This window comes from Trachurus japonicus, chromosome 2 (assembly GCF_045865225.1).
Source record: "Trachurus japonicus isolate A0001 chromosome 2, Traja_1.0".
NCBI classification, from domain to species: Eukaryota; Metazoa; Chordata; class Actinopteri; order Carangiformes; family Carangidae; genus Trachurus; species Trachurus japonicus.
This window is the reverse complement of record NC_140908.1, coordinates 9,807,499-9,835,220: the sequence shown is the minus strand read 5'-3', so window position 1 is coordinate 9,835,220 and position 27,722 is coordinate 9,807,499. Positions and strand designations below refer to the sequence as shown.

The window sequence follows — 27,722 nt, the reverse complement described above, 5'->3', positions numbered from 1 at the left end:
GCTCTGATCTTACAAGTCAAGTTATTTAACCATCACAATTACTCTGAAGCTGCTTCATTAAGGTGAAAATGTAGCAGAGTTCCTCTTTAATGGCATTTTTCATTGTAATTCATCCTGCGTGTTGCCTGTGTCATTTACAGGAAACAGCTCCCCTTGTTTATTTTCTTTTTGGTGATGATGGTGTCTCTCTGTAATTATGATCAGACTGACATCGCACTGACATTTGCACACAAAAAAATTGCAGTAAATATAAATATACAACTCCAGAGGTATGATGGACTGCCTGTACCTTTGGGGAGAGCTGGCCTTGGGGCAGATCCACCTGAGGATGATATGGTGACATTTGTAGAAGATGATGATGATGATGAGGAGGAGGAGGAGGAGCCTCTGGAGTCTTCTCTGGGAGGCGACACCGGTCTGAGGTCGCTCTCACGGTTAAATGTGTCCCCGCGCTCGGTTCCCCAGCGTGTTATATCAGTGTGCACGTTTTGACCTCCTCCACCCTGATGATGACAAACCCCAAGAAACACTGTTGAACACTTGGTGCCTTTAAATATAGATTTAAAAAATAAATAAATATAAATATATATGTGAATATTAATTCTTAATCCACATACATGTGCTGTGCTGGAGCCTGTGCTGCCGTGGTGGGTGGTGTCTCCGTGGCCTCCGTGGCCGTGGGTGCTGGTGCTGGTGCCACCATGGTGTCGGCCATTCAGTATCTCCTGTTCAGTCGTAGGCCGGTAACCATGGCCACCATTGGCATAGTTGCCGTTGATGCCGTTCCTGTGGCCGTTGTAGCCGTTGGTTACTCTGTTGTATATCAGGGCCCCGTTCTCGTCCTCACAGAACTGACTCACCAACTTGGACTCCAGAGCTGAAAGACAGAGACACAGAGACGTTTACATTTGTAGTTTCAAGTGCACTTTATGCTCAGTGCCAAGTAAGAAACGCTAACATGCCAAAATACCCATGTTTGGTATGTTGTTTTTTTTTTCATTTATATGATCTGACAATTATTTTTTTCACTTTAACCTACTTTATTAACATACAGTATTGGGCCCAAAGATACACAAAAATCACACAGTAGTATAAGCTGATTCGACCACTTTTTTCTGTTTTGAAAAATGACACAAAATTATGAATATAGCTCATCCCATCTCATCCCACTTTTATGCTATAAATATTCTTGTAATTATAAAATTAACACTATATCTCTGGTTTTACATGGTCTATCAACATGAAACAAAAACTGTAAGAGAGTTTTAAATCTGCACTTTTCCAGACGATGCACCATACTTGATATCCCAACCTAAAACAATGAGGGTGATGATTTCCTGCTCACACTAAAACGTCTTTGGAGGCCGCGCTCCTCTCACCTGGCAGGGTGTTGAAGTCGTCGATGAGGAACATGTGCTCGGTGTCGGGGTCGGACGCGATCAGGTTCAGCTCTCTGAGGAACTCGGCCTGCGTCGGGTCTGAGGTGTTCACGATCCCCAGAGCAAACATCTCGATGTTGGCGGCGTGCGCCTCCCGCACCGCGATATCCAGCTTCACCGGCTCCCGTTTGTCCGTCTGGCCGTCGGTGATCACGATGGCCACTTTGCTGACTCCCGTGCGCGAGCTGAAGAAGGCCTCCTGCGTGGCTTTGCGTATGGCCGTGCCCGTGTACGTGCCCTCTCCCATGTATGGGATGTTCCTGATGGCCTGCTTGATGTCCTGCTTGGTGACGTAGCGGGCCAAGTTGAAGACCAGCTTCACCTCCAGGCTGTACAGCACCAGGCCGATCCTGGTGGCGTTGCGGCCCACGGTGACGCGGTCGACCAGCGCGTTCACAAAGTCCTTGATGATCTCAAAGTTCTCCGGGCCCACGCTCTCCGAGCTGTCAATGACAAACACCAGCTCCATGGGCCTCTCCTTACACTTGATCCCACATCCTGGAATCACATCACATGAAAACATGAGCTCATGACCGACGTGTCACTTTGACGAGGTTCAGTCTCTGGAATCTGATCTGATGATCCACAGATAAGACGAGGGCGGCTCCGATTCAGAAACCAAAGCTTCTCTTGTAACAGTCGATACCGAGAGGTGGAAGTAATATTGAAAGGATCATGAGAAACCTTACCACAGATCTCTTTGATCATTCGAATGATGTCCTCTCTCTGAAACAAAAAGACAAACACTGTATGAGCTTCATGTTGAATAGAAAACAGGAATAATCCTCTCTATGTGTTATAATAAATCATGACAAAGTGAAGAGACTCACAGTGAGTCCAGCTTCGCCTTTGACACCAGGTCGCCCCTAAGATGAGAAACAACAGGTTTTGACAGATTTTGAATGATCAGAACATTATAAATCACATTTCCCAAGAGCAGAGGAAGGTTTTAAACCCTCAAAGTGGCAGCCAGCGACACAGGGAGCGGGCTTCACTCACCGGTTGCCCAGGGGTCCCTGAATCGCCCAGGTCTCCTTTGATTCCCTTCAGCCCCCTCTCTCCTGCCGAGCCGCGGTCACCCTGTCACGGCAAAATGTCAGCCATCAGAACATAAAACACACACACACACACACAGGTCGGCTTTAAAAAGACCAAAACTCGTAGCTAATACGACTCTGTGGAGGGAATTTAATTTTAAATGGGAGGTAATCATGAGGTCCTTTCACACACCTGAAATTATGGCTAAAAATTTGGCACTGCGCTGAGAAGTTGCTGCCCACACATTGGCAACCAGACACACACATATTTTGGTTTTGCCCGAAAACTGAAAACATTCTGGGAAGAAGAGTTTGAAACACTTTAATAAAGTATTTGGTAGAAATAGAAAGAGACCCAACGCTGGCTCTACTACTGTACTCTCCTACAAATACTACTACAACAGCAATTAAATGTAGTGTTGTATTGAAAAAATTGAGAAAACAGCAGATAACATGATGATTATGATTCTGTATGTATTATTTTGAATAAAACTGAAATAAAAACTAAGTTAAAAAATAAAAAATAAAAGACCAAAACTCACTTTAGCTCCTGGAAAACCCTCTCCAGGTAGCCCCCTCGGTCCCGTCACGCCCTGGGCCCCCTGCTCTCCCTGAATCAAGACAAGGTGAGGTTGGTTAAGTAAGAGGAATATGCGTGTAAAGTGAAAATCTCTCAGATATAATTCAGTATCTGAATCAATAACAAACCTTTGGCCCTTGAACTCCTTGTCCCTGAGGTCCCGTTGGCCCTGGTGGGCCGGGCCGCCCAGGGTTACCCTGTAAGGCAAAGCATTATGAAAGACATGGTTCTATTGAATAGTGATGTGAACAGAAATTTTAATAAAATAGAAGATAGAAATAAGTTAAAGGTGAAATGAATCTGTATAAACAGGAGGATAAAACAGCGTGGAGCCTTCAGCCTTGGATTTTAAAAAACAGATCTTCAAGGAGGTCCAGAGATGTGGTGCATTAAAACTTAAAGGCGCTTGTCGAATGTTTGGGCTCAACTCGAGACAGAGAGCAGACCTGCTGCCCCAGACAGACACCCTGAGAGACGTCAGAGCAGGTCACAAGTGGCTGTGAGGTTTATAAGCTGCAAGAAGAACTGCAACGATGAGTCCCACTCACTTTTATTATGATTCAGCTGCTGATGTCTGATCCATTTCGGTTTCTACTTGTCTGAACTGAAATGTCTAAGATTTCCTGGACCAATGTTATGTATTTCATTGATTTGTGTAGTTTGTCGTTGTTTTAAATGTTAAAGGGATAGTTCAACATTTTGGCAAATTGGCCCATTGCCATAATAATTTCAGTACGGCGGAGCGCAGCAGCTGGCTGCTCAGAGCTACGCTATGGAGGCTAACGGAATTTCTTGGTTTCCCTCATTAAACTCATCAAATTCAACATCCCAAAACTCCACAGCGCTTTTGTAGACAAGTTGTGAGCTGCACAACCACCACGCTATGAGATAATGACGGAACGATACGAAACGGAGCCGTTTTCGAGGTAAATTCATACAAAACCGCTGATGCGCGTTGCGTTCAGGGACAGTTTTTCAGCAAGCAGTCTCCATATTTACCCTGTATTTACCTCGAAAACGGCTCCGTTTCGTATCGTTCCGTCATTATCTCATAGCGTGGTGGTTGTGCAGGTCACAACTTGTCTACAAAAGCGCTGTGGAGTTTTGGGATGTTGAATTTGATGAGTTTAATGAGGGAAACCAAGAAATTCCGTTAGCCTCCATAGCATAGCTCTGAGCAGCCAGCTGCTGCGCTCCGCCGTACTGAAAATAGCTTACACCTACAATTAAAGGTAATGAACCTACTGCTATGACTATAGCGATTATGGCAATGGGCCAATTTGCCAAAATGTTGAACTATCCCTTTAACCCTAACTTTTTTTCCAGCTACAAGTATCAAAACTGTTTTGTGTCCTCTCATTATGATATGTATGAATGATGATACATATTTTAAATCTTGGTTGTTTTCAGTTGTTTTAACCAGATGAAGGATGAATGACCAACCATGACCAACACCACGTCACCAACCAACCTCCATCCAGAGTAAGAGGCCTCTAGTGGCAGGAAATTACATTTTGGACATTTATGATGATGAATGTCAGACATACAGTACCGGTAAGTCCTGTTGTTCTTGTTATGCAGATAATAAATAGATTTATTTGGAGATTATATTCAAATGGCCACTTCTGGATTGTTTTGTTTTTGTTACAAAAGCTTCTTTGTCTCCAAAGAATCTTAATTTAATTGCAGAGAATTTAATCATTAATTTGTTAATGTAATTAGTACAAAAGATACTGCACTAAATTAGACTTTTTTTAATCCGATTAAAATCATCTAAATCCCCTCAGAAAGTATTTATTATCATTGTCAACAATTTCCTTTCTTCTGGTTGTATTCCTTAAATGTTTCCTCAGTGAAACAACAGCAGAACTATCCACCATTATTTATGTACAGGGGTGAAGGTTGGACATGAAATTAACCTGTTAGCTGCTGTAGGTACGATTTGCTCTTCCATGAGTGCCAATTAAAAAAAAAAACACAACCAAACCCAGCTAATTATCTTTTTTTATGATTATATTGGCTGCTGATATGGGACAGGTTATTATGGACATTTTAACGCTTCATATCCATTAAAAATCACCTGATAAGATGATAGAAAAGGATCCTATTGTGTAAAATCTAATCCAAGAGCTTGTTTCTGGTCCATTGGCACAAAACAGCCATGCAGCACATGTGTAATCAATGACTTCACTTCCCGACCAGCTGTGAAATGATGTGAAACACACTTTGAAAAAGCCTGATGAGGTCTCTAGGAGGGTTTTAATACTGTGTCACGAATTTCTGATATCACAATTTAATTTTCTCGACATAAGGACAGAAGTCTGCCAACACGATGTGCATTTCTTTCCCCCCATCTGATGGCTTTAGTTGAGTCCTCAATTAAATCTTACAGTCTGTGACAGCACTTGGACCTGCAGCAGCAGCAGCAGCAGCAGCAACAACAACAGAGATGGTGCTGGTCTGAGGCCTGCGGGGAATCTGGATGTGATATTTACAGGACATATGGGTGCTGGGTGTTTCCTCACTAAGGCCTGTTGGACCAAGTGCTTCTCATTAGACACATATGCCCATGGAGATTCACACTTTGCACCAACGTGTCAGAGTGCTGCTAGGGAAAAAATCATGATAAATACCCAGAACGAATGAACTGGCAGCCTTTGAATATCAGGCCCCTGTGGTGGGCATGTTCACACACACAGACACACACACATACACACACACACGCAGACGCTCTTTTTTCCAATGTGGCAAACTGACTGACTGCAGCAAAGGCGCAATTCTTCAGAGGGTATGACTCAATCTGCACCATCTGGTTGTACGTTAAATAGTAAGATGTCGTCCTTGAAACTTGTTTGTGGGAAGGAAATATAAAGTCTGCTTTTTTTTCTGAGTTACAAATCGAAAAAGAAAAACTATTTTTTTTCCACAGAAGTGAAATAAGGTAAAAAGTGAAAGTTATCAAGTACCAGAGGGCCTTGGAGTCCTTCGCCTGGAGGTCCGGGTAAACCAGGTAATCCACGGAAACCAACATCTCCCTGCAAAGAGCAGACAAAAAATGAATAAAAGACAAATTAACTCCTGGAAACTCACATTTAAGAACCAAAAAAACATTAATTTAGTTTTACATCTTTTCTCTCTGTAGCTATGGTGGTAAGAAGAGAGGAAGTCCTGAGACTCTCCGTTGAAAACATGGCAGATTTTTCAGATAAACACTGCAATGTAACTCCAACAGAAACATCACTGCGTTTGACTCCGACATGTACGTCCTTTGACGAATGTTACTCCCCATCCTGGTCTGACAGAACCAGGTTCTCACCTTTGGTCCAGGAAGTCCCTCTCCTTCAGGACCGGGTTCTCCTTGAAGTCCAGGTAAACCAGGAGGGCCCTAAACGACACAGGATACACACACACACACACACACACACACACACACACACACAAGAGGTGGTAAAATGCACTATGCTGATGATTTGCAGACCAGAACTTCTTATTTACTTCATAGACATGACAGCGGTCTTGATCTTTTGCATTAAATGTTAAAAAACAGGTGAATATATTTCTCCAAATGGTCGAACTACTCCTTTAAAATCTGTTCACATATCCGCCTGCGTCTCCTACCTACTGTATGGTCTTTATTAAGGAAAACATAAACATGAGATATATATAAGGGTCAGATACTGTAACTTTTGGTAATAAATGTCTCGCTGATGGATAGATGGCTGAAACTGAAGGAAGACAAAAGAGGACGAGACATAATGTACAGATTTATGAGCGGCGGCTGAATTGAGTTTCTTTCTCACCATGGGGCCGGGATAGCCGTCTCCTTTGGGGCCAAATGGACCGACGGGCCCTGGATCTCCACGGTCGCCCTTTGGCACACACAGGTCATAATTCATTCAAGCAAAATAGGACACAAAGTGAATTATAGACTGATTTTCAAAAGAAACCAGAGTGGAATGTGGATGTAAAACAAAAAAAAAGTAGTTTGCAATAGATCAAAACACAGGGGAGAGGTTGAACATCCTGTACAAGTCGCGCTGTATCATTTATCAGCTGAGGTTTCCAACTAATGCAGCAGTGTGTTTGTGTTTGTGTTTGACTTCTTCTCTGCTCCTCCTGCTCAAAGTGCAAACATGTGCTGCCAACCCCCCCAACGCTCATTACATCTAATTCGATAATTGATTTTCCAAACATAGACTGTTCAGCTCAGCTTCTGCTCGCACTTGTGTGTTGAAAAATCTGCCTCTGTGTGTGTGTGTTGAAAGACAAGACATGAATTAGACACAAGTTCAACAGTGCACACTGAGCATCACCTTTGGACCAGGAAGTCCGTAGCCGGTTTCCCCGACCGGACCGGGAGGACCGCTCGGACCAACATCGCCCTAGAAACACATTTTTACAATACACATTCATTACAGAACATTTGCAGTAAAGGTCATTTACATCGTACGCTGCTGACATACAGTAACGTAGTAGACATTACCACTGACTTGGATTTTAATGCAAAGTAAAGATGTAAAGATAGAGATCAAACGACTCAACAGTCAGGACTTGCCCCGCTAGGAGGCAAAAAAATGTGCCCAACAGCCACATGCCCCACCCTCCTTTACCACCCTGAGTCTGAGTATGTGCTGTACTTTCAAGTTTAAGTTTATTGTCATTGCATAAGAGCATACATTTGGCAGCAAAACAATTAAAAGGTAAAAAGAGAAAAGTGCACCCAAGGGGTCAATAAATAATTAAATATCAACAATATTAAAAAACATGAACCACATAATATACAGCAAAGGCAATATCAATCACAATAAGTCACATTTCTATCGTAGATAAAAAACAAGAATAACGGTAACAATATTTATGCCAGTAATACTTTGAAAAATAATTAAGAATGTATACCTTGAAAGTTTAGTATAAGATGACGTGTTGATAAAATACTGAGGTAATTATGCAGCATTTACTCTTTAACTTTTGTAACTTCCCATTCTGCAAATGAATGAACGCAGTAAAACACACTGAGTGCCCTCAGGAGGGGTTTGTAGCTACAGCCTCATTTAATCTCACATGGACATTAGCTCGTCGTTGTTAATGTTAACTACTTCTACTATAAGAGATATTGCTGCCATCACTGAGTCAGTTCACTTATTGAGCCTATAGATTATTAGATTTAATACTGCTGCTCGTCTTATTGCTGAAACAAATGGGCTTAATTACAATGGTCACCTCCCTGTTTGGTTTTTTGGAGTGATTTTATGACTGACCGCGAAAGGCTTTTAATAACCTCGCTCCCAGTTACATCTAAGATTTACTGACATGGTATGTGCCCCAGCCGAGCTGTTGGTCACCCCGAGGTCAGGGGTTTGTGACTGACAGGTGAATGGCTGTTTGCCATTAGAGCCTGATTAAAATCAGAAGCTCATTAGCTTTTATCTTTCATCTATTAAATCTTTTTTTTTAAAAACACATCTCTCTCTTTCACGTCTCAACCTATGGTAATGTTTGCATTCTCTTTTATCCAATTACTACTTCTACATATTTCATTGCCCTCTCCACATATTGTCAGATCCATAATACATAATGTTGATTTATGCTGTTTTTATTCACACCGCTCTCATCTTTCATCATGCTCTGGCTTCCTGTGTGGTTTCTTTTTCTTTTTCTTTCTCCACGAAGCATTAAGAAATGCGCTTTAAAGATAAATATATCATTGTTATCATTATACTGTAATTGCCATGTAATTTGCCATCATGAACCTTTGCAGCCAAAGTTGTGCAAGATTGGTATTTGAGGTGCGTGTGAACAAACCAACACACAATAAATCAAGTTACCACAAAGTAAATGCCACAGTAAGTTCAACCTGAGGCATTTTGGAGCCACTGGTGGTTTGAGGGTGGTTAAATCCTTCAAAATCTATTATGAAATCTAATTTTATAGCATCAATCTATGATCTATGTTAAATACGTGATAAATACCACTGACAGCAGCCACTCTGCTGCAAAAAGAACATTTATTATAGTTAATGAAGTCATATATTGTATTTCAACATTGACACAATACACATTAAATGTATGTGTAAATGTGAATTAAATAAAATTTTTGTGTAACAGGTGAAAGTTGTTACGATGTCTTGACACCAGGAAATAAATGTGCCAATAAATGTGCTGCCAATCATGATTATTGGTTTAATGAAAATGTGCAACTCCAACAAACACTACACTGGAGCTGACATGAGTTACCTTGGGTCCTGAGACGAAGCGGCCTGCTGGGCCAGGAGAACCTGACCTGCCTTGCGCCCCTGGTTCTCCCTGGTGAGGATCAAAACGAGCAGAGTGGTTAAAATCAGTGACCAAAGATTAATCGTTTCTTATTGTACAGGGCCACAGTTGTTTATTATGGCTTAAAAGCTTCTGACCTTTGGTCCCGAAGGTCCAGCGATGCCGGGCGGACCGGTCAAGCCTCTTATTCCTCTTTGGCCTTGGTCACCCTGAAAGGATCATCATTGGGAAAAGTAATAATTAAATGTGACAGCGGTGACTTTGCTAAGAAAGAGAGAGAGAAAAAAAGGAACTGGGAACGTCACTTGTTTTTATTATTTTTCTATTTTACCTTTTCACCTTGAGTCCCGATCCCAGGTGACCCCTCTGGTCCCCTGATACCTAGAGCTCCTGGCTCACCCTGATGACACATACACATACACAATGAGTTGACATGTCATCACTTATACAGGCATTACATTGGAGCAGGGGCACACAAGGGACCAAAATGTAAAACATGAAGTAAGTCACAGGCCAGACAGTATTGACATTTATTGAACAGACTAAAACATACATTTTTTTGATATTTTGAACAACTACTACTGTAAATGCTCTCAATAAAAATAAAATGAAATAAAAATTCATTTGCAGTGTGAGCGCCACATAAAATTATATTGACATGTGTTGCATTATTGTGTGTGGCGGAAAATATCTATTTATTGTCTGTATCTGGATTTTTTTTATCTCATGCTTGCCCAAGATGGATTTCTCCACTCTAGGAAACAATAAAGGCTCATCTAATTTTATCTTATCTTATCTTATCTTATTTTATTTTATTTTATTTTATCTTATCTTATCTTAAACAGCATCCACACTACCTTCTGTCCAGGAGCTCCGTCTTCTCCCGGTAGTCCTGGCAAACCCCCTATCCCTGTTGATCCTGGCTCGCCCTGAGGACACAGTCATGGAGAAGTGTTTACTTATGAGGTGGACACTTTTAAATTTGGACTTCACTACAGGACTTTTTAAAAAAAAATTTTTTTTACGTTACCTTGGCTCCAGGATCTCCTGCCCCTCTCTCTCCTGGGGCGCCAATCTCGCCCGGCAACCCTTGGTCTCCCTGTGTGTGAGACAAGAATACAATTGGCACAATGGAGTGGCTGTGATTTTTTGATGGTGTTGATTTGACATTATTATCACATATATACACACCTTGGGTCCAGAAAAGCCCTCTCCCTGTGGACCTCTGCTCCCTGGTGGCCCCCTCGGTCCTTCTACACCCTGCAAGGAGAACACACAGTAACACATACGCTATGGGTGGGTGGTCCCCAGGTCTTGATAAGTCCTAGTTGCTCATTTTGGGTCCAGGAATAAAAATATGTGGACTTGTAAAGACCTATAGCGTGTGAGCAAACACACACGCACCTGTCTCCTTCTATTCCATATGTGGTCTACAACCATTATCTGACTGTAATTAACTTGTGCTTTGATATCAGGGAGTGATCTCTGATTCAGCTGTCAACAGGAAACATTTACCCTTGAGCCTCCATCTGTTGCTCCATAATATAAATACCAATGAAAAATATGCATCACGTTGGATCAATTATGTGTGTGTTGTTTCCATTTTAACTGAGATCTAGTGTACAAGATTCGAGATGCTAGATGAACAATTAAGGGATCAAAAATAGGTTTTGATGGGAATCTATATATAGTATATACTGTACTGTACTGTATGTACGACCACCTAACAGATGGACATCGCCATCACTTGATTAATGCTGCTGACGAGAAATAAATACTGTATACTGTATATAGAGAGAGACTGGAAAAGCTGCTATTTTGTTTCACTTTGGATCTTGAGGTTTAAAGGGACAACGAGGAGTTTTGAAAAAGCGAAGCGTTTTCACACTACATTTATGAGCCTCCGCGCACCGTAAAATTCTTTGACTGGCGCAAGACGGACTCATGTTTTCATTCATCAATAATTAAAGTCAGAGGTTCAAAGACGTTCAGTTACCGTCGTAGTTCCGACCATAAATGGCCATTCAGCTGCGTTATTCTCATTAAGGAAACGCTGGTCGGCTCGACCAGCATTTCCGCCACCACTAATAATAACAAAATAACGATAGAGACAGAACGATATATTTATCGAAAATGGGCCCATTAACAAGTGTGGGTAGCGGAGATTCATCCACATTAACGTGAGACTTTTTTATAACCAAATAGAAACTCCTCGTTGTCCCTTTAAGGTTCAGATTTTTTTCCCCAGGCTATGCCATGATTAATTAATGCATGAACAAATTAAACAGATCTATTATTGTAATAGTCATTTTAAAAACTGGAAAGGAGGAGGATGTCAAAAGGAGGATTCAGATAAAATACTAATTACACTGGGTCCTGCTCTCCAAGACGTACTGTAATCATCTCTTGTATGATATGATATTTTATTTTTGGAACAATTTCTCCAAATAAAACATGTAAAACTGTCATTTTATGTCATTTTTAATCCACAATCGACATCACTTGATGTATTAAAATACTTGCCTTTTCGCCCTGTATGCCCACTCCTTGGAGGCCGAGGGGCCCTGGAAGACCTGGAGGTCCTAAATCCCCCTTAAGAATCAGATACAAACGCACATTAATGACAATAAACAGCATGTAAATCAAACTCAAATGGAGAATTCATTGTTTACTGCATGTGAAAAGCGCCCACCTTTCCTGTATGCTCAGTTATAAATATATATACTATTCACTGAAATGTAAGTGTAGTCAGATCCATTCAATGTATTTTCATCCATCACATGCCACATCAACATTACAGGCACTACTATGCCATTACCATATCAAAACATAGCAATTATCTATCAGCTGCAATAAAACCGTCATTAAAATCCTTGGCGAGAAAGCCGATGTAAAAGCCCTTTTTTTTCTAGGGGAGATGGTTTCATTCATTCCCAAATATTAATGTCATGTTCCAGCGACATGAGGACGTTTCCTAGTCACGTCCCTTGTCAATGACTGTGAGCTAAAAGATTTTCCAGATGATTGCAAACACACCCTGAAAGAAAAAAGAGTATCTTTGTGTGACTGTGCCAGAGCAGAGTTAACATCCAATCCAGGAAAACGTCACTCCTCCTCCCACACAGTTCAAGCTTCAACCTTGATTCATCACCTGTAGACTCTGACCTCCTATATAACACCACCGCTGAATGCATTTTGCTGTGCATTCACCGGTGACTCTGCCAACTCCTTGCCTCCTTAGCAACAGGACACTAACTTTATCTTCATGTCTGTGTGTGAAGGCTTTCTCTGTATTATACCCTGTCTCCTTTGATTCCAGCGCCTGGTTGTCCTCTGGACCCCCGTGGCCCCTCCAAGCCTCGCTCTCCCTGTAAAAAGAGAGACAGAGAAGTTACACTGTGTTTACTTCTGTTTACATATATACAGTATGGAAACGATGACGTCCAACAGTGTGACAGCAGCTGGGATCATCAGAGATATATACAGTAAAAAAAAGGGGATCAAAAGATTCACAAGAGGAGATGAAGGATCCGCAATCATTAGGATATCTGGAAATCATGAAAGTAGTTGTTGAAAGCAATTTCAGGCCAATGCATCCAGTAGTAGATGCTGAGATATTTCGCTGGTTAATTGAAAAAAGCTGACCTTAAAGAGGAACAATGCAGGATTTTCACCTTAATGAAGCAGCTTCAGAGTACTAGCGCTGGTTGAATAAATGACTTTTGATTGATTTCACCGGCTTCGTTGAAAACAAATGCACATGGCCGAGAGCAGGGTTAGCAACACAGAGGAGGAGAGACCGGACTTGCATAGTTCCCCTTTAAATTAATGACTAAACCTTTTTCAAAATAATGAAGGTATGTGCATGTATTATGAAAAACAAAAATCTAAATTAATATCTAAAAATAACAATCTGGCGCCTCAAAACAATGACATAGGAGACATAGGCCTGTGGACTGTGGAAAATTGAATCCAACAACAACAACAATCTATTTCTGATCCTCCGTCGACTTATTGATTAAATGTAAATAGTCCGTTTAACATGTGTTGTGATTCAGTTTGTGGTCCATCACAGTCACTGCTCCACATGACATGACGTTTCTATAACTATCAATGTAATAATAAAAAAGAAAAAAACATTGTCTGTGTTTTCATCCAGCTCAGTAAAAGTTTTATATGACACACACATGGTTGCCATCAGCTTGACATTAACAATCTACAGAACATATCTTATACTGCATGTAGCAACGACAGGATATTAATCCATGCCACGCTACATTAAAGTCTAAAAGTAGCTCAAAGTCAATGGACTGGTTTAGTCATTCACTTTCTATTTAATGTTTGCTAATGCTAGTTAACAAAAAATAGTGGTCATACATGACAAAGTAAAGTTTTGTCATACTTCTTTCTTATGGATTAAACTCAGTTTCTACGATCAAGATATATTTTATTTCTACTCTAGAAAGGAAGGAAGTTTCTGGAAAGAGTAGATGTGATGTAACTGGCCAGATTATGAATAATAATAAAAAAATTGGACAAAAATATGATTCAAAGGAAAGTTCTATATTCTATAAATATGAAGAGCAGAAAAAAAAATAGAAATACAGTGAGGGATTAGAGCAGTAATCCAAGTTGACAGTAAGTACAACAGAAACAAGTGGAGCCCAGTGTCTGAGGCAGTTTGACTCTGCAGAGAAGAAGACAATCCTCCAAGGTCATCCAAGGACGAGAGAGAGAGAGATACAGTGTCATCATTTGCATAGAATGGCTTCATTTGCATGTTGTCTGCCTCAGAAAGTATAAACTTGTTGTCAAAACTGCTGTGATCCGTCATCCTGGCACAAGCAGAGGTGCAAATGATGTGGAGAAAAAAAAAAGGCTATATACTAATACTGCTGCTGCTGCTCGGTGTGAGCCTCCTGTGAATCTGGAGCTTGTCCAGGCACGGCACGACATGTGAAAAAGAGAAACGCTGCTTCAGAACAAGAACGCCACCTGCAAGTTCACAGTCAAATCTCCTGTTGAGGAGAAAAAAAACGAGAACCCCCCCCCCGAACCCATCCCTGAGGCGAATCTTTGAACGTGGGGAGGTGGGGACGATGTACGCCTCCTCTGTGCACAGGTGGAAAGAAGCTGTAAAAAAGAAATTGGATAAAGTTCTCGGTGAGATGATAAAAAAAGAAGAATTGAGTTACTATGAGTTATAGAGACTGCACCTTGTTGATGTTGTACCAAAGCCAAAGACTGATTACTCCTGTCGTTAACATTAACACACCCCGATCACGCTTAATTTGACTGTTTGGATTTACATCAGAGCCTCTGACATTTAACAAAGCAAAATCCCCACTGTTAAAAATCGCTATAGGAATCTTAACCAGAAGAATAAAACTCCCAGACCACCAAACAAAGGCTTACGACTTCAATAGTAAGTACTGTAGCAAGAATGTCACCTTCAACCGTGAGTTTTTTTAGTTTTGTTTTTATGCCTGTACTGCAGAGGGACAGTGAAGAGAGACAGGAAACGTGGGCTAACTGTTCTCACTCTGCTCTATCCACATTTCCTTTCAAATGTCACACTGGGAATCACTAGAGGCTATACTTGTCTGGATATGATATTATTGCGATATTAAAAATATTGCAGTCATTTTTATTGATGCAAAATGGGACATATATGCAATATGCATCTGACAAACTGAGCTGTTTGCATTACATACTAGTCCGACTTAATTAAATGCTAAAAGGTTTGATTTGAAGTCGGACAGCGCTTCCGTGATTTCTTTCTCTCGTGCCTCCAACAGCACCATCTAGTGGACTAAACAAGAAATGATTACTATAAGTAGCAAAACTTTCAAATCACGTTTGCATTTTATAAATAATAAAAGGTCGATACCTGGCGTCCATATATTGATACGATATTGCCATGCAAAATATCGCGATACTATGCTGTATCAATTTTTTCCTGGACCACTACTGCATTTTAAAACATAATCTGACCCTCGGTTTAAAAAAAAAAGCCAATTTAAATCATAATAATGTTGAACTTCTAAAAATGTGGGTATCGGGTGTTTGAAAACACAGGACTTCTTGTGTGTGTTTTGAAGATATTATAAAAAATAAAAAGGAAAAAAGAAAAAAGAAATGCTGACTCAGCCATGACACCCACCATGTGTGATTGTTGAATAGTAGAATAGAAACTACACCTCAGGTCTGTACTTTCATCTCTGCTCATGTGCACCTGTGTAGGTGTGTATCCATATGCGGGAGAGAGACAATATATGTGTCTGTGTGTGTGTGTGTGTGTGTGTGTGCATCCCGAGCAGACACAGACTCACTCTTTCCTCTCTGACTCATTCTCTCCATCATGTCTCCAGGAGTCTTGGCTCCTCTCCTGTGTTATCTCTGCATCGGTGCAGGCCTGTTCCTGTTCCTGTTCCTGTTCGTGTGTCCTCTCAGCCGCGGACGATCAATGGACCGGGTCAGAGCATGAGGTAATCAGAGTCATACTGCACTGCTCTATGTGAATTTATGGAGGCCCTGCTTTGTGTTGTGTTGTGTGTCGTCTCCCACCAACTGTTGGACGCTGTCAATTTCCTGTCATTGCGTCCAGAAAAAATCTGGAGCCCAGACGGACGGGGGCCTTCGTGCAGGTGAGTGAGGTGAAGATGAATGCATGAAAATAGGGTCATAGAGGTTCAAAGCTTTTAACTGGCTTCTCCGGGGAAAAAAGAATCTGTGAGCCCCATGAGACCCCAGACATAAAAGACAAAAGTGAACACTAACTCACCTTTGGTCCAGGCAGACCTTCTCCTAGCGGCCCTCTCTCTCCTTGGACTCCCTGTGGCCCTTGAGGCCCCTGAGTAAGAGACAATGATGTATGACGATCAATGGAGGAACATTAAAAAAAGAACAATCCTCTTTTTTAAAAAACTAAAGGAAAAATCTATAATGTTTCTTAATCAGCATCAGTTTTTATTTCAGAGCTGAGATGTCTGTGTTTGTATGAAGTCTCAGCTGGAGATGAATAAATCACATTATATGTGGTCAAATCTCATCAAACTACACCCACACAGTGATTATCTTGCTAATTATAATTCATCTTTACCTTATCCTTATCATTTTCTTTTTGATGTGTATTAATGTACATTTATTGAATAGAGATGAATATCTAAAGTTAAAGCGATTATTTCCAGGTGCTTTAGGAGTAATACGTGACTCTGAAGATTGAGGGTTTTAGTCCAATATCAGAAATATTTTCCTGAGAGAGTATTTTCCTCAGCCTCAGTAAAAGCTGGATTATTATTTTAAAAACAAACAGTGAGGATGTTACAAATAGATTGAACAGCTTGTTGTGATGTCACCCACAAATGCTAGCCCAGCTTACTGGCTTTGGACCGACGAGAGAAAGCCAAAAAGAAAAATTTCAGTTTTTAAATTTTCTTTCACAGGTTTACAGGTTATGTAAAAAAAATAAAATAAAAAAACTGGGCAAGGACACATTGAAAATTACAACAATAAAGAACAAACCTAACTTCTCAACATAAAATTAGCTCTTTTAAACACATCTCTATAATAAAGCAAACTAACTACAACAACACTGCTGCCATGTTTTCTACATGGATTGTCAACATATGAGGATGCTGGGAGATGTACGTAGCGTTACTCACCGGTGGTCCAGGTTCGCCAAGTCCCTGGGGGCCGGGGGGCCCTGATTGCCCCCGTAAACCAACATCACCCTGTGGAGAGTGTGTGTGTGTGTGTAAGAGAGAAAAAGTACACAAACAGGGTGAGACACAGGTGGGTCATTATGTTTTCAAGAGTTTATTTTCCAAAACAATAGGGTGGCAGACTTCACCTTGGGTCCCGGAAGGCCGATCCCTGCTTCCCCTTGAAATCCAGGTGGCCCAGGAAGTCCCCTTTCCCCCTATTAAAAACACACACACACAGATACAGATGCATTACCAGCTGCTGACATATACTACAGTAGCTTTGTTAACCTCATCCTACGCCCTATTTAAACCTGCATGGAAACCAGAAGACGCGACCTCATTACGTTTCTTCCACACTCACATAAACACAAAAATTGCTGTTCCGTCCTGTAATATTCAGCTTTTTTATGATTATTTTTTAAAGGGGAAGGGGGTCCTTCATTCCTTCAGTCAAGACTTTATTGGTAAAGAATGCAATTATTCACTCGGAGGCAGTAAATCACAGCTGTGGTGTGCAGCAGGAGGGCACACAGGACAAGTGAAGAGGGTGTGGAAATGTTAGTCGTTGCTGCATACCGACACTTCTTTCTTTTTTTCCCCTCTCGCTTGCCCTTTTCAGGCAAGTTGGGACAATGTTTAAAGCCAGACATTAGTCTGCCATTCAGGTGATATAGGATGACAGCCAGACAATCAGCATGTACATTCTTCCAAAATAATTAAGGAGGGAGCACTTGCTGGGGAGTGTGTGCTCATGGCAGAATTGGCAGCTATAACACAAGAGAGGGGGGCTTTAAAAGTAAGAACAGACAAATAGGCTGACAAGGTAATAACAGATGAGGCGCTTCACAAGGGTTTCAAATGTTTCAGTGGTGATGGATCATAACTCAAAAAAAAGTGTTAAAATGTATGGTCAGCCGATCAGTTCGTAGGGCTACTTGACATTTGTGATGTTATTTATACCCGTGATGAATTGATTTAATCTGATTGCATTTTAAATGTCAACTTCGTGAGTGGAGTGGGATGTTATCCTCCTGAACACAGAGAACATTTTATCATGTTTTTCTTTTTTTAACCACTTTGTAGTGTCCTTTCTTTCACATGCATAAAAAAAACACATTTCATTTTTCACCTCTGCCACTCTGCAGAAACCAGGGTTATTCATTATCTTTGTGCTTATGAATCAGTTGACATGGACACCCTCCTCTGTTCACACAGCTATAAAAGAGACTTAATTCAAACCAGACTGGAAAGGAGTTTATGAATCCAACAAAAATCCTTCAGATATGCATCTGGTTCGGAGACCGTGGGTCACCTTTGATCAATGTGTTCGGACAGGAGAGGGGGGGAAAGGCCAATCTGTGGCAATAAAGTGAGGTCACTCTACGTATAAAGGAGGAAAAGGTTTAATTTACAGCTTTCTTTTGCACATAAGTTTGAGGAGAGGAATACTTACTTTTTTACCGATCACACCTTCAGGCCCAATATCACCGGGCGGACCGGGCAAACCCTGAAATTGATTGTAAATTAGCCAGGATCAGTAAAGGTGAAGTTCACAACCACTTCACAGCTGCCATCCCATTTGTTAAAAGGAGCAAATTGAATCAAATTGTTTCAAAAATGATGAATAAAGCAAACGGTCAGTTGGATTTGATTAATAAAAGGGAGATTTCACCTGAAGTCCACGATTTCCTCTGGGGCCGAGGGTACCTTCAGGACCCTGGGAAAGAGTAGGAATTGTTAAAATTCATCATCTATAATAATCATTAATACCTCCAAGTGGTTCTGTCAGTTATTGTGTGTGTAAATATCTGTCTAAAAGTTACTCAGAGGCAAGATCCGCTCGACTGTGTCAGGGAAATAATGACGTTAAAAAGTGAGAGAGTTTTTAAAATTATACTTTTCTTTTTCAAGTTCTGAAAACATACTCTGTCTCCTTTAATCCCAGGTGTGCCACACTCTCCTCTTTCCCCCTGTAAGAGAACAAAAACAGTTTAGCCAGCTCCTTTCTTTTTTTTTCCATTTTGCACAATTTTATAAAGTTCTGTGGCTTTTCAATAACAACTTTATGTCACACTGCAATTTGCAACCAGTTATCTTGGAGTAATGGAGCTTTAATGCCCATCCAGGGGCTGCTTAGCCAAGACTAATGACATGGGGTTTATGTAATTAAGAACTTTGGGGTTACATCTCTTTAGAAGAAAAGTAACTCTAAATACTCATAGACAGGCATAACATTAAACACAGATGAAAAAGGGAGGACGAGCTGCTATGATATTTCCAGAGTGTATGGTTCCCTTTCATAGCACCGCATGCCTGGAAATCATAATTCTCCGGTTTCTCTCAGTGTTACAGCGTGGGAACCCAAATACTTTGAACAAAAAACCATAAGGGAATATTGAGACTCCACATTAAAATCCATACAATACCTTCTCTCCTTTGTATCCTGGTTTCCCCTGTGTATGCAAAACAGTCTTGTTAAGGCAGAAGGAGACAGGCAACAAGCAAAGACTGAAGAAAAAAAAGTATTTTGTCTTCTTCTATATTGCGATGAGGAAAGAGATAAAACAGAATGGATATGCTTTTATTGTGGTAAATTATCACATATGGATTGAAGAGCCTCATCTCACCTCTCTTCCTTCTCGACCTGGAAGTCCACTCAGCCCACTTTCACCCTGAGGAAAATAAGAAGGATTCAAGTCAATCAATATTCTTTAACTATAAGAGACCTGAATTATGTACAGTAGGTTGATTTAAAAACTGCAGTGGACATCACCTTGTCTCCTTTCAGACCAGGACTTCCATCCTCTCCAGGACGGCCCTTTTTGCCCTGTAGAGAAAAAAAAATATGCATGAAACATTAGGAGGACGAAAAAACTTCAGAAAGTTCTTTAAAAGTAACTGGATGTATGAAATAAAAGATTCTTAAATCATTCAATTGTGACACAGTGAATGCAATGCTGCACACAAAATCTCCCCTCAAACAATGCATGGGTCTCAGTTAGCTACTGTGGAAAACTAGGTAAAAGTGCAAATCAGAGCAGCAGTGAATTGAGGACACGATGAAAAATCAACTGGAAACACACAACTGTAGGCTCACTGTTGTAGTTACCTGACCCATTTATGCACACACACCAAAGTTTTATTCTGACTTGGTTGTTAATCTTTTCTACTGATGGTTTCAGACATGAGTTTTCTACCAGTCCAAACTGTAATGGAGCTCTGGATGACACTGTTGGAGAAATGAAGAACTTTTACTTGAGGAACAGGGGCGCCTGAAATAGCTCCAACCCTATTAGCACGTTATACCGAGACTTGTCATCTTTACACTTTGATATTTGTCTGGATTTAACAAGGAAGATGTGATGTGACGCATTAAAAAGCTGAGCTTCCACATGGAAGAAAAGCGAAGATTTGTTGAACTTTTCTTCTGAGATTGTCTGTCTGCTTCTCTTGGGAGATTCTCAGGAATACAATCCGAATCTTGTTCGGTCTGCACAAACCACGTCTCATGCAAACAGCATGTCTGAAGTCCATGATGGAGGATAAAGGTCACTGGGTACAGGAGCGGATGAGACACAGAAGACTTGAACTCGTTGGCATGTGTGTTTGGGAAGGAACAACTGTCTGGCTGTTCTCTGGTCTCATGCCTATGTGTGTTGTGGACCGTGCATGTTGTTATCTTTTGTGTATGTCTCGCTGTGTCTGTGTCTGCACACAATGCTTCCGTCAGTGTGCGTCTGCACTGCCCCTGATGTGAAACAGCTTTTGTTCAGACCATTATGTTTAAAGAGGTAATTACTCCGATCTCATCCTGTGAAAAATACTTCAAAGCAAAACCACTCCGTCTAATTGCGGCAGAGTCTCTGCTCATATCACGGCACGGCTTTGGCAGGTGAAGAAAGTCATGCATGTAACATTTTATCCAGCGCATGTCGTCAAGGCGATCACATATGGCGGGCTGCTCTTGCCAGACATGATCCTACCAATTTTCCATGTAAATATCTGTTTAGGCCTGCTTTCAATAAACTGTACGAGGAATGTGAGGCATTCACGTTACTTTCACTGCTGCAGGGAAACATAGCTTCTCAAAACAGCATAATTTACTAAACCCCCCCCTGAAAACCCTGCAATTACGTAGCCTGTTTGCATCAAGGGGGTCTTTGTCAGCTGTGCTGCCCTGTACTTCAAAAGAGTTATTGTCTTTTATGTTTTCAAAAAGAGATGTTTTATATGATTGTATCGCACAGGGGGAGATATGGAGCCCCATTAAAAATACATTATGGAGCAGTTCTATCAATAAACTGGGTAATGTATAGAAATGAACCAATGTTTGGTTGATGTCATGAACAAATAAGTCATTATTAATCTTAATGGGTTTATATAATTAGACATTCATATTTCAAAATGAACATAACTCAGAGCCTCTGTAGCTTAACGATACCTCTCACTCCATTTAGCTTACTGCCGCTAATTACTCACCATCAAAGTGAAGAGGAGAGATCAGGAGAGCTGTTGGCGCGGCCTCATCGCTTCAGACTTTGTAATAAATACTAATGTATGTAGCTAGTTAGCGTGTAACATTATAAAACATTTAATTTATATGTTTAACATTATTTTTTCATGTAATCTGTTTCTTAAATCAATATTCAACACTTTTGGAGCTCGGTGGACTAATGCAGGAGAGAAGAAGATACTTACAGGAGGGCCACCGGGTCCTCTCTCTCCTTTGTCGCAGGCACATTGGCTCTGGGCCAGAGGACACTTCAAACACAAGGAGGGAAGAAGTCAGAGGAGCGACACAGAGACAGACACTTCAGGATATTTGTGGAAAAGACCACAGACTTACCCCTTCATCCGCCAACGCCGTCTGTGGAGCAAGAAACACAAGAATGTCAAGATGTTGTGTTAGATTTACTCCTTATGGTTGGTGTTAATTTATAACCCACTAGCAGACAAAGGGCTTGAAGGAAACAGACTTCTCATGTGAGCCCCTTTCAAAACCTGAACTAAGCTTTTATTCAGGTGTCAAAGTCACTCCGCGGGAGACAGCGGCAACGCCAAACACCTGCTACTCAAACACCCAATTAAAGTTGTTCACTGCTGTGTCAGATGGCCTTCAACATCCTCTACCTGATTCTACGAGCCGACTCGTATCCTACGCTTCATCACATCTCGTGGCAGACAGATCTGACCAGAGCCGTCGGAGCTCTTCTCTTCAAAGCTGACCACGCTCTCCCCACAGAAGGATTGAATGGTACAAATTCCACTGAAACTCAATACAAACACCATGAAGTGATCAGTAAAACAGCCTCGATCGGCATTCAGTGGGACGTCCCCGCAGTAGGAAGAGGAGACAACACAACACAAGTCCATTTTTAGAGGATGAAGGGGATGCAGTTGGACGCTATGATGATTAGAGATAAAAGACAGACTCTCAGCTGGGGCAGAGGGTCATGCTTATGACATACAGATGCTGCTTGCACAGTGCAATGAGATGAAAGTCTGTAGAAGCTGCCGCTGGGCTCTTGCATGCCAGCAGAATGCAGGCTGTCAAGTTCAATGCTCTACCAGGCTCAGTGCTTAGTGTTTTCTATCAGGTTTTTTCCTGATCATACTTGGATACGTACCACCTGTGTCAACAGTAAGCATGATTCTGAAGTGGTGGTTGAGGAGCTGCTTGAACGAGTAGCGTGCATACATGCTTCTTGCCGGGTTCCTGCACTTACTGCACCCGGTTTTCCCATAAAGAGCTTTAATGCAGAGCATATGGACACGGCCGTCTTTGGTTGTGTCTGCAGGATGTTGCTGTGCAGCACATGGTCTAATTATCTGAGTGGAAGCATGATTTTGGTTTTACACAATGCAATTCACTCCGGTCAGGCTCAGCCATTGAAAATTAAGACAAACTTTGTCAAAAGTTAATTGCTTACACGTGTGGTGTTCCATGCAAAATGTAATCTAAGGTGAATATAACCCGTTGTGATGACTTTGATGACAGCAGGGCCTGTTACTGTGGAAACGGGGAGCAGGTGTACATCAGGGAAGCAATAAGCCAGGAAATCAAAGCGGTATCGTGTCAAAGATAGCACAGTGGGAAAGATTATTGAGTTGCACTGAGGGGTCAAAGACACTACTTTATTCATCTGGTTAAAGTCTGTCTGCATAATGGATTTTTTGAAGCTGCTACCTGTCATAGATACCTGCCCTCCGGTAATAAGCAGTTATCAAACATACTTGCAATTTCACAAAATCTAAAGTGTCAAAGAAATGTAGAGAAACAGCGAAGCAAAGTGATTATATGTACAAGTCTGAACATGTTATGTCCTGTATACCAAAAAACATACATTCATTCCTGCCAAATCTCTGTAATCTTGCCTTAATTAAAGTGTTTTTAGGATGCTTACTTTGATGGATTTACACAAAGCTGTTGGTAATTAGTGAAAACCTCATAAGTTACAGTAAGTGAAGTAAATGTTCACAAATAACAAGGGCTCTAAGTCTGACGTTAAAGACAGTGTAACTGGAAAGACCTAGACTTAAAAGAAGCTGCGGAAACATAAACAGTGTAGATGAGTCATCTGACTCAGTATATAGACATATAAAAGTACACTAGCCACCCAAGCTAATGGCTATACCAGACCAAACAAAGCTGTAGCAACAAAATGCAGAGGCAGAGGTGCATTTCATTGCTATAAAATGTAACTTTACTTATAAACATGCTGCATTGAGACTTCATATGTTTGTGTTTGAGTGAACGTTGGGCACCAGTGTCTCCATCTACAATAGTGCATGCAATCTGACACACAACTTGTTTATTTACATTATACTCACAATCTCCTTAATGACTTTGTCCACAATGCCTCTGTCCTGCAGGTTGTGAAGGTAGCGGGTGGCTGGCGAGCTGGCAATCAGCCTGAGCTGAGCCATGTTGGTGGGCTCGTTGGCTTCGGGCGTGATGCCTATGGTGAAGAAACGGACGCCCTGGTTCTTGGCATCGGCCACGGCTGAGAACAAGTCTGGGTTCCTGGGGTGTGAGATGCCGTCGTAGAGCAGGACGGCCACCTTGATGCTGCTGAGGCCCGACTCCTCCAGGTAGATGCGGGTGAGGTTGGTGATGGCGTAGCTGGCGTAGGTGCCGTGGCCGATGTAGACGATGGGAGCGATGCGGGCCTTGAAGTCGTCGGTGCCTCGCCACTGTTTGAAGGTCTGCTCGATGATGACGTGGCTGCTGTACTGGAGGAGGGCGGCGCGGGAGCTGAGGCTGCGACCCGTCTGCAGCCGGAGGCCCTGCAGCCGGTCCATCACGTCCGAGGCGAAGCGCTTCTCCTGGGCATGGTTGTCCTTGGCACTCTCTGAGCTATCGATCAGGAAGGCTATCTCCAAACTGCAGTCCTCATCGACGAGTGCTTGAGGAGAAAGAATAATTAGCCATTAATGAACTTATCTGATAAGTTGGATCAGAAGATTGATACAACTCTCTCTTTAAGATCTCTGATATTATTTAATATGCACAATAGATAATATCCTGATTATTAAGTTTAATGTTTAGCTTTAGGCCGTTTTTTTTTTTACTTTTACTTAGCTATTTCCTCCTGTTTCAAGTCTTCACAGTAGCTGAGATAGCTGGTTGCTAGCTCTGGACTCATATTGAGAACACACATTATTTCCAAAATGCATATTTCCTAAACCAGATACACAATCTGTAAGAGCAAGGAAGTAACTTTTGTCATTCAAGGACATATAAGCCACTGTCAGACAAAAGCTGTTTGCCCTTGTGCCAACCTGACACAACAAACTCCACAGATAGTTGCACATGATGTATTTTCCTGTATTTCCAGTTGTAAAACCGATATGAAAACAAATATATATATATCATTTATTACCTTCATCTCCAAATACACAAAGCGAACTGATCGCAGCCAAATGGATTTCATAAGTCAGGGAGAAGTTTTTATCTGTGGAGCCTTCAGAGGGGGTAAAGGTGATTTATTGACTGTTTAGCTTCTTATAGGCCGATGCCTTTCTTTCTTTCTTTTTTTTTTTAAGAAAAGTGTGATAAGTTCATGAATGTGACATATAATTTTGAAACGGATATAAAAGTAACTCAACTTGCTGCGGCGCTAACCTTCAGCTACGGAAGGAGGTCACAGATCTAATATAGGCTGAGGATAAATCACATTAATCTTCACAGAAACGTGTCACAGGGAGAATGTGCCTGGGGAAACGGGATTCTGAGCGAATAAAACATTTGGGTAACAGAGCACTGAATAGTCACACAGGAGATGGATGGCTCTGAGAGGCCTGAAAGATACCATCAGTCCAAGTGGATTACATCCCCCCAGCATGTCCTTGTTGAGTATCATGTTCTATTTCTTCACCCGTGGCAGCAGGGATGCAAAAAAAAATGAAAGATGTGCCACCTGCACAGATTACCTAACACTTTTTCCATCAGTGGAGAGGAAACTGACTACCCCACCCCACCTTAAAATAAATGAATAAAAAAAGATACTAGACTTACATTTGCCATTTTGTGGGATGGAATTGGATGGATATTGTTTGTTCCTCCTCTTGGGGGGCACCACTTCTTCTTCTTCGTAGTCTTCATAATCCTGCGCCAAAACACCTTGAAGTCCCCACAGCAGCAGGAGCCAGTGCAGTGATGGGAGCATGACTCCCTGAAGAGATAAAGACAAGAAGACAGAGATGGATTTACAGAAAATAAACACAAAAAAGAGGCTCAGACATGTTCTCACATTTTAATCTTGCACACACACACACACACACACACACACACACACACACACACACACACACACACACACATGCAGAGAACAAGCTTTAACAGGCGTGCAGGTTTGAGACTCAGGCATGCATAACTCACAATGTTGCTGACTTAGCTCTCCAATGTGATCAGCTCTGTGCAGCTCTCCTGGGTGCGAAGGGATTCAGACAGAAAGTGCAAACAGGTAGAAAGAAAGACTCTTCATTCAGCTAGTTTGTTAGTGTGGTTCCATGTCCTGAGCATCAGATCAAGAGTCTGTGGTCAAAGTGGATGGTCGACCATGTAGCAGCAGCAGCAGCAGCAGCGGTTGTGCAGCCAAAGGCTTGGACTGTATCCTGTCTCTCAACAGATGTAAATCGGAGCCATTCTTAGCTGGAAGTAAATGAAAGGAAGGCCAGCCCTTTTTTTAAGATCACTCCCATTTTGGGGGAGAGTGTGGGAGAAATCCCTCGACATGACGGAGCCCCCCCTCTCCCCCTCTCCTCACCACCTCAACTTCTTCTTCTTTCTTTTTTTTTCCCCCTGATGTGTGATCTTCGCTAGCCATGCTGAAGAGAAGTTCCTAGAAATAATAGCAATATTTATTTTTCACTTTGGTTGAGATCAAACCAGACTTTTTTCCCCCCAATGTGTTCAATTATATAGCTGCTGCCTCTGAGAACATCAAAGTACTATCATCTGTACATATGTGGAGAGTAAAGGGTTTATATTAAGTCCACAAAGTAACTAAGGGCATGATTTTTGCAAGAAATAACTTGTTGGCAAACTTCAAATATCCTTGAATAAGTTCCACCATCCCAACAAACGTCACCTGGGGCCACAGCGGCCGCATATTTTGCATTAAAATGTACATGTTTTACAAAAGTATGGTTGGTACGTAGTCCAAAAAAATAGGGGTTTATGTTCTGTTGGGGACTTTGGACTTTACGTTCCTACACATCACCTTGCAGGTAAACCACTGAAGGGGAATTCAGTCGGCTATTACTTGCAGTGATGACTCATCTTTTTCCATTAATGATAGGTCGCAAATCATGACTGGCTTTTACAAAGAAGGTAAAAAACTGCTCTGTTCTCTGTTTTAAACATTGTTATTTGTTTTAAACATTGTTATTTGTTGTATACTGGCCAAAATGCCTTAGAATTTAGTTTTTCCAAAGCTTTTTACTATCTGACCTCTGTATGTGTTAATGAACTGTACAAATAAACTGGCTTTGCCTTGCCTTGCCACTCGGGGGCAGCAGGAACAAGCTGTGAACACATCGATTAATTAGTTAATAAAGAATACTGACTGATATACAACATCCCTTTTAGCTCTTTTCATACTGTCGTTCTGCTTTTCAGTTCTGGGCAGGGAAACACAGCGGGAGTTGTTGTTATAAAAGAGTTAAAATGCCATGAAACCAAAACAGTGAGTAAATAGAGGCCATAAAGCTGCATGAAGCAGAGGAGAACAGAGATAATGCTCAGTGGATGCAAAACCATCCATGCCACACATAATCATTTAATCCCTTGTTGCTACACAAATATCTATTATGGCTGCTTTAAAATACATATCATTTAGGTTTCTGCCTCCAGAGGCATTGCCCTCAGAGTAACCCAAGAGAGCTGGAAAATTTGGATAGGGGATTGATACCTTAAGGCAACACACCTTGCAGGAGCAGCATACCATGATTCACCTGTGAAAACAACCAGAGGAGTCATTTGTTATGAGTTTGCTTTGCAGGATTTACTCTAAACACAGATTTTCAAGGAGTAATGTAGTAGTTTCAAGCTTAATACAAATTTAATTCCTTTCTGACACAAAAAGAGTTTCTCTTTTTCTTTATAGCCAGATTTCTGATCGGTGAATGGAAATATTTAACTTCGTTTAGCCATTCATGCTGCTCTGATATGACAAACATTAGCT

The 27,722-nt window shown here is 41.4% G+C and overlaps 1 protein-coding gene across 3 annotated transcripts in view; it reads right to left on the bottom strand.

Moving 5' to 3' along the window:
• LOC146990820 (uncharacterized) overlaps window positions 1-27,497 on the bottom strand; it is a 31,321-nt gene extending 3,824 nt beyond the window's left edge. The window contains exons 1-35 of one of the 3 annotated variants that reach the window (XM_085799793.1): window positions 27,450-27,497; window positions 25,916-25,963; window positions 25,553-25,709; window positions 23,866-24,440; window positions 21,881-21,901; window positions 21,733-21,795; window positions 19,808-19,861; window positions 19,662-19,706; window positions 19,461-19,487; window positions 18,960-19,004; window positions 18,707-18,751; window positions 18,488-18,541; window positions 17,181-17,249; window positions 16,993-17,061; window positions 16,113-16,181; window positions 12,628-12,696; window positions 11,852-11,920; window positions 10,520-10,588; window positions 10,359-10,427; window positions 10,186-10,257; window positions 9,660-9,728; window positions 9,466-9,537; window positions 9,290-9,358; window positions 7,370-7,438; window positions 6,857-6,925; window positions 6,373-6,441; window positions 6,023-6,091; window positions 3,185-3,253; window positions 3,019-3,087; window positions 2,439-2,519; window positions 2,270-2,305; window positions 2,129-2,165; window positions 1,380-1,937; window positions 618-877; window positions 290-503 (exon numbers count right to left, since the gene is read on the bottom strand). In XM_085799793.1, coding sequence (XP_085655919.1) covers window positions 290-503; window positions 618-877; window positions 1,380-1,937; window positions 2,129-2,165; window positions 2,270-2,305; window positions 2,439-2,519; window positions 3,019-3,087; window positions 3,185-3,253; window positions 6,023-6,091; window positions 6,373-6,441; window positions 6,857-6,925; window positions 7,370-7,438; window positions 9,290-9,358; window positions 9,466-9,537; window positions 9,660-9,728; window positions 10,186-10,257; window positions 10,359-10,427; window positions 10,520-10,588; window positions 11,852-11,920; window positions 12,628-12,696; window positions 16,113-16,181; window positions 16,993-17,061; window positions 17,181-17,249; window positions 18,488-18,541; window positions 18,707-18,751; window positions 18,960-19,004; window positions 19,461-19,487; window positions 19,662-19,706; window positions 19,808-19,861; window positions 21,733-21,795; window positions 21,881-21,901; window positions 23,866-24,440; window positions 25,553-25,703 — 3,445 coding nt within the window. In that variant the 5' untranslated portion in view covers window positions 25,704-25,709; window positions 25,916-25,963; window positions 27,450-27,497. Of the gene's footprint in view, window positions 1-289; window positions 504-617; window positions 878-1,379; window positions 1,938-2,128; window positions 2,166-2,269; window positions 2,306-2,438; window positions 2,520-3,018; window positions 3,088-3,184; window positions 3,254-6,022; window positions 6,092-6,372; window positions 6,442-6,856; window positions 6,926-7,369; window positions 7,439-9,289; window positions 9,359-9,465; window positions 9,538-9,659; window positions 9,729-10,185; window positions 10,258-10,358; window positions 10,428-10,519; window positions 10,589-11,851; window positions 11,921-12,627; window positions 12,697-16,112; window positions 16,182-16,992; window positions 17,062-17,180; window positions 17,250-18,487; window positions 18,542-18,706; window positions 18,752-18,959; window positions 19,005-19,460; window positions 19,488-19,661; window positions 19,707-19,807; window positions 19,862-21,732; window positions 21,796-21,880; window positions 21,902-23,865; window positions 24,441-25,552; window positions 25,710-25,915; window positions 26,262-27,449 lie in introns of those variants that run through there. The other 2 variants (XM_085799808.1, XM_085799800.1) reach the window with 2 other exon arrangements.
• Window positions 27,498-27,722: the final 225 nt, after the last annotated feature.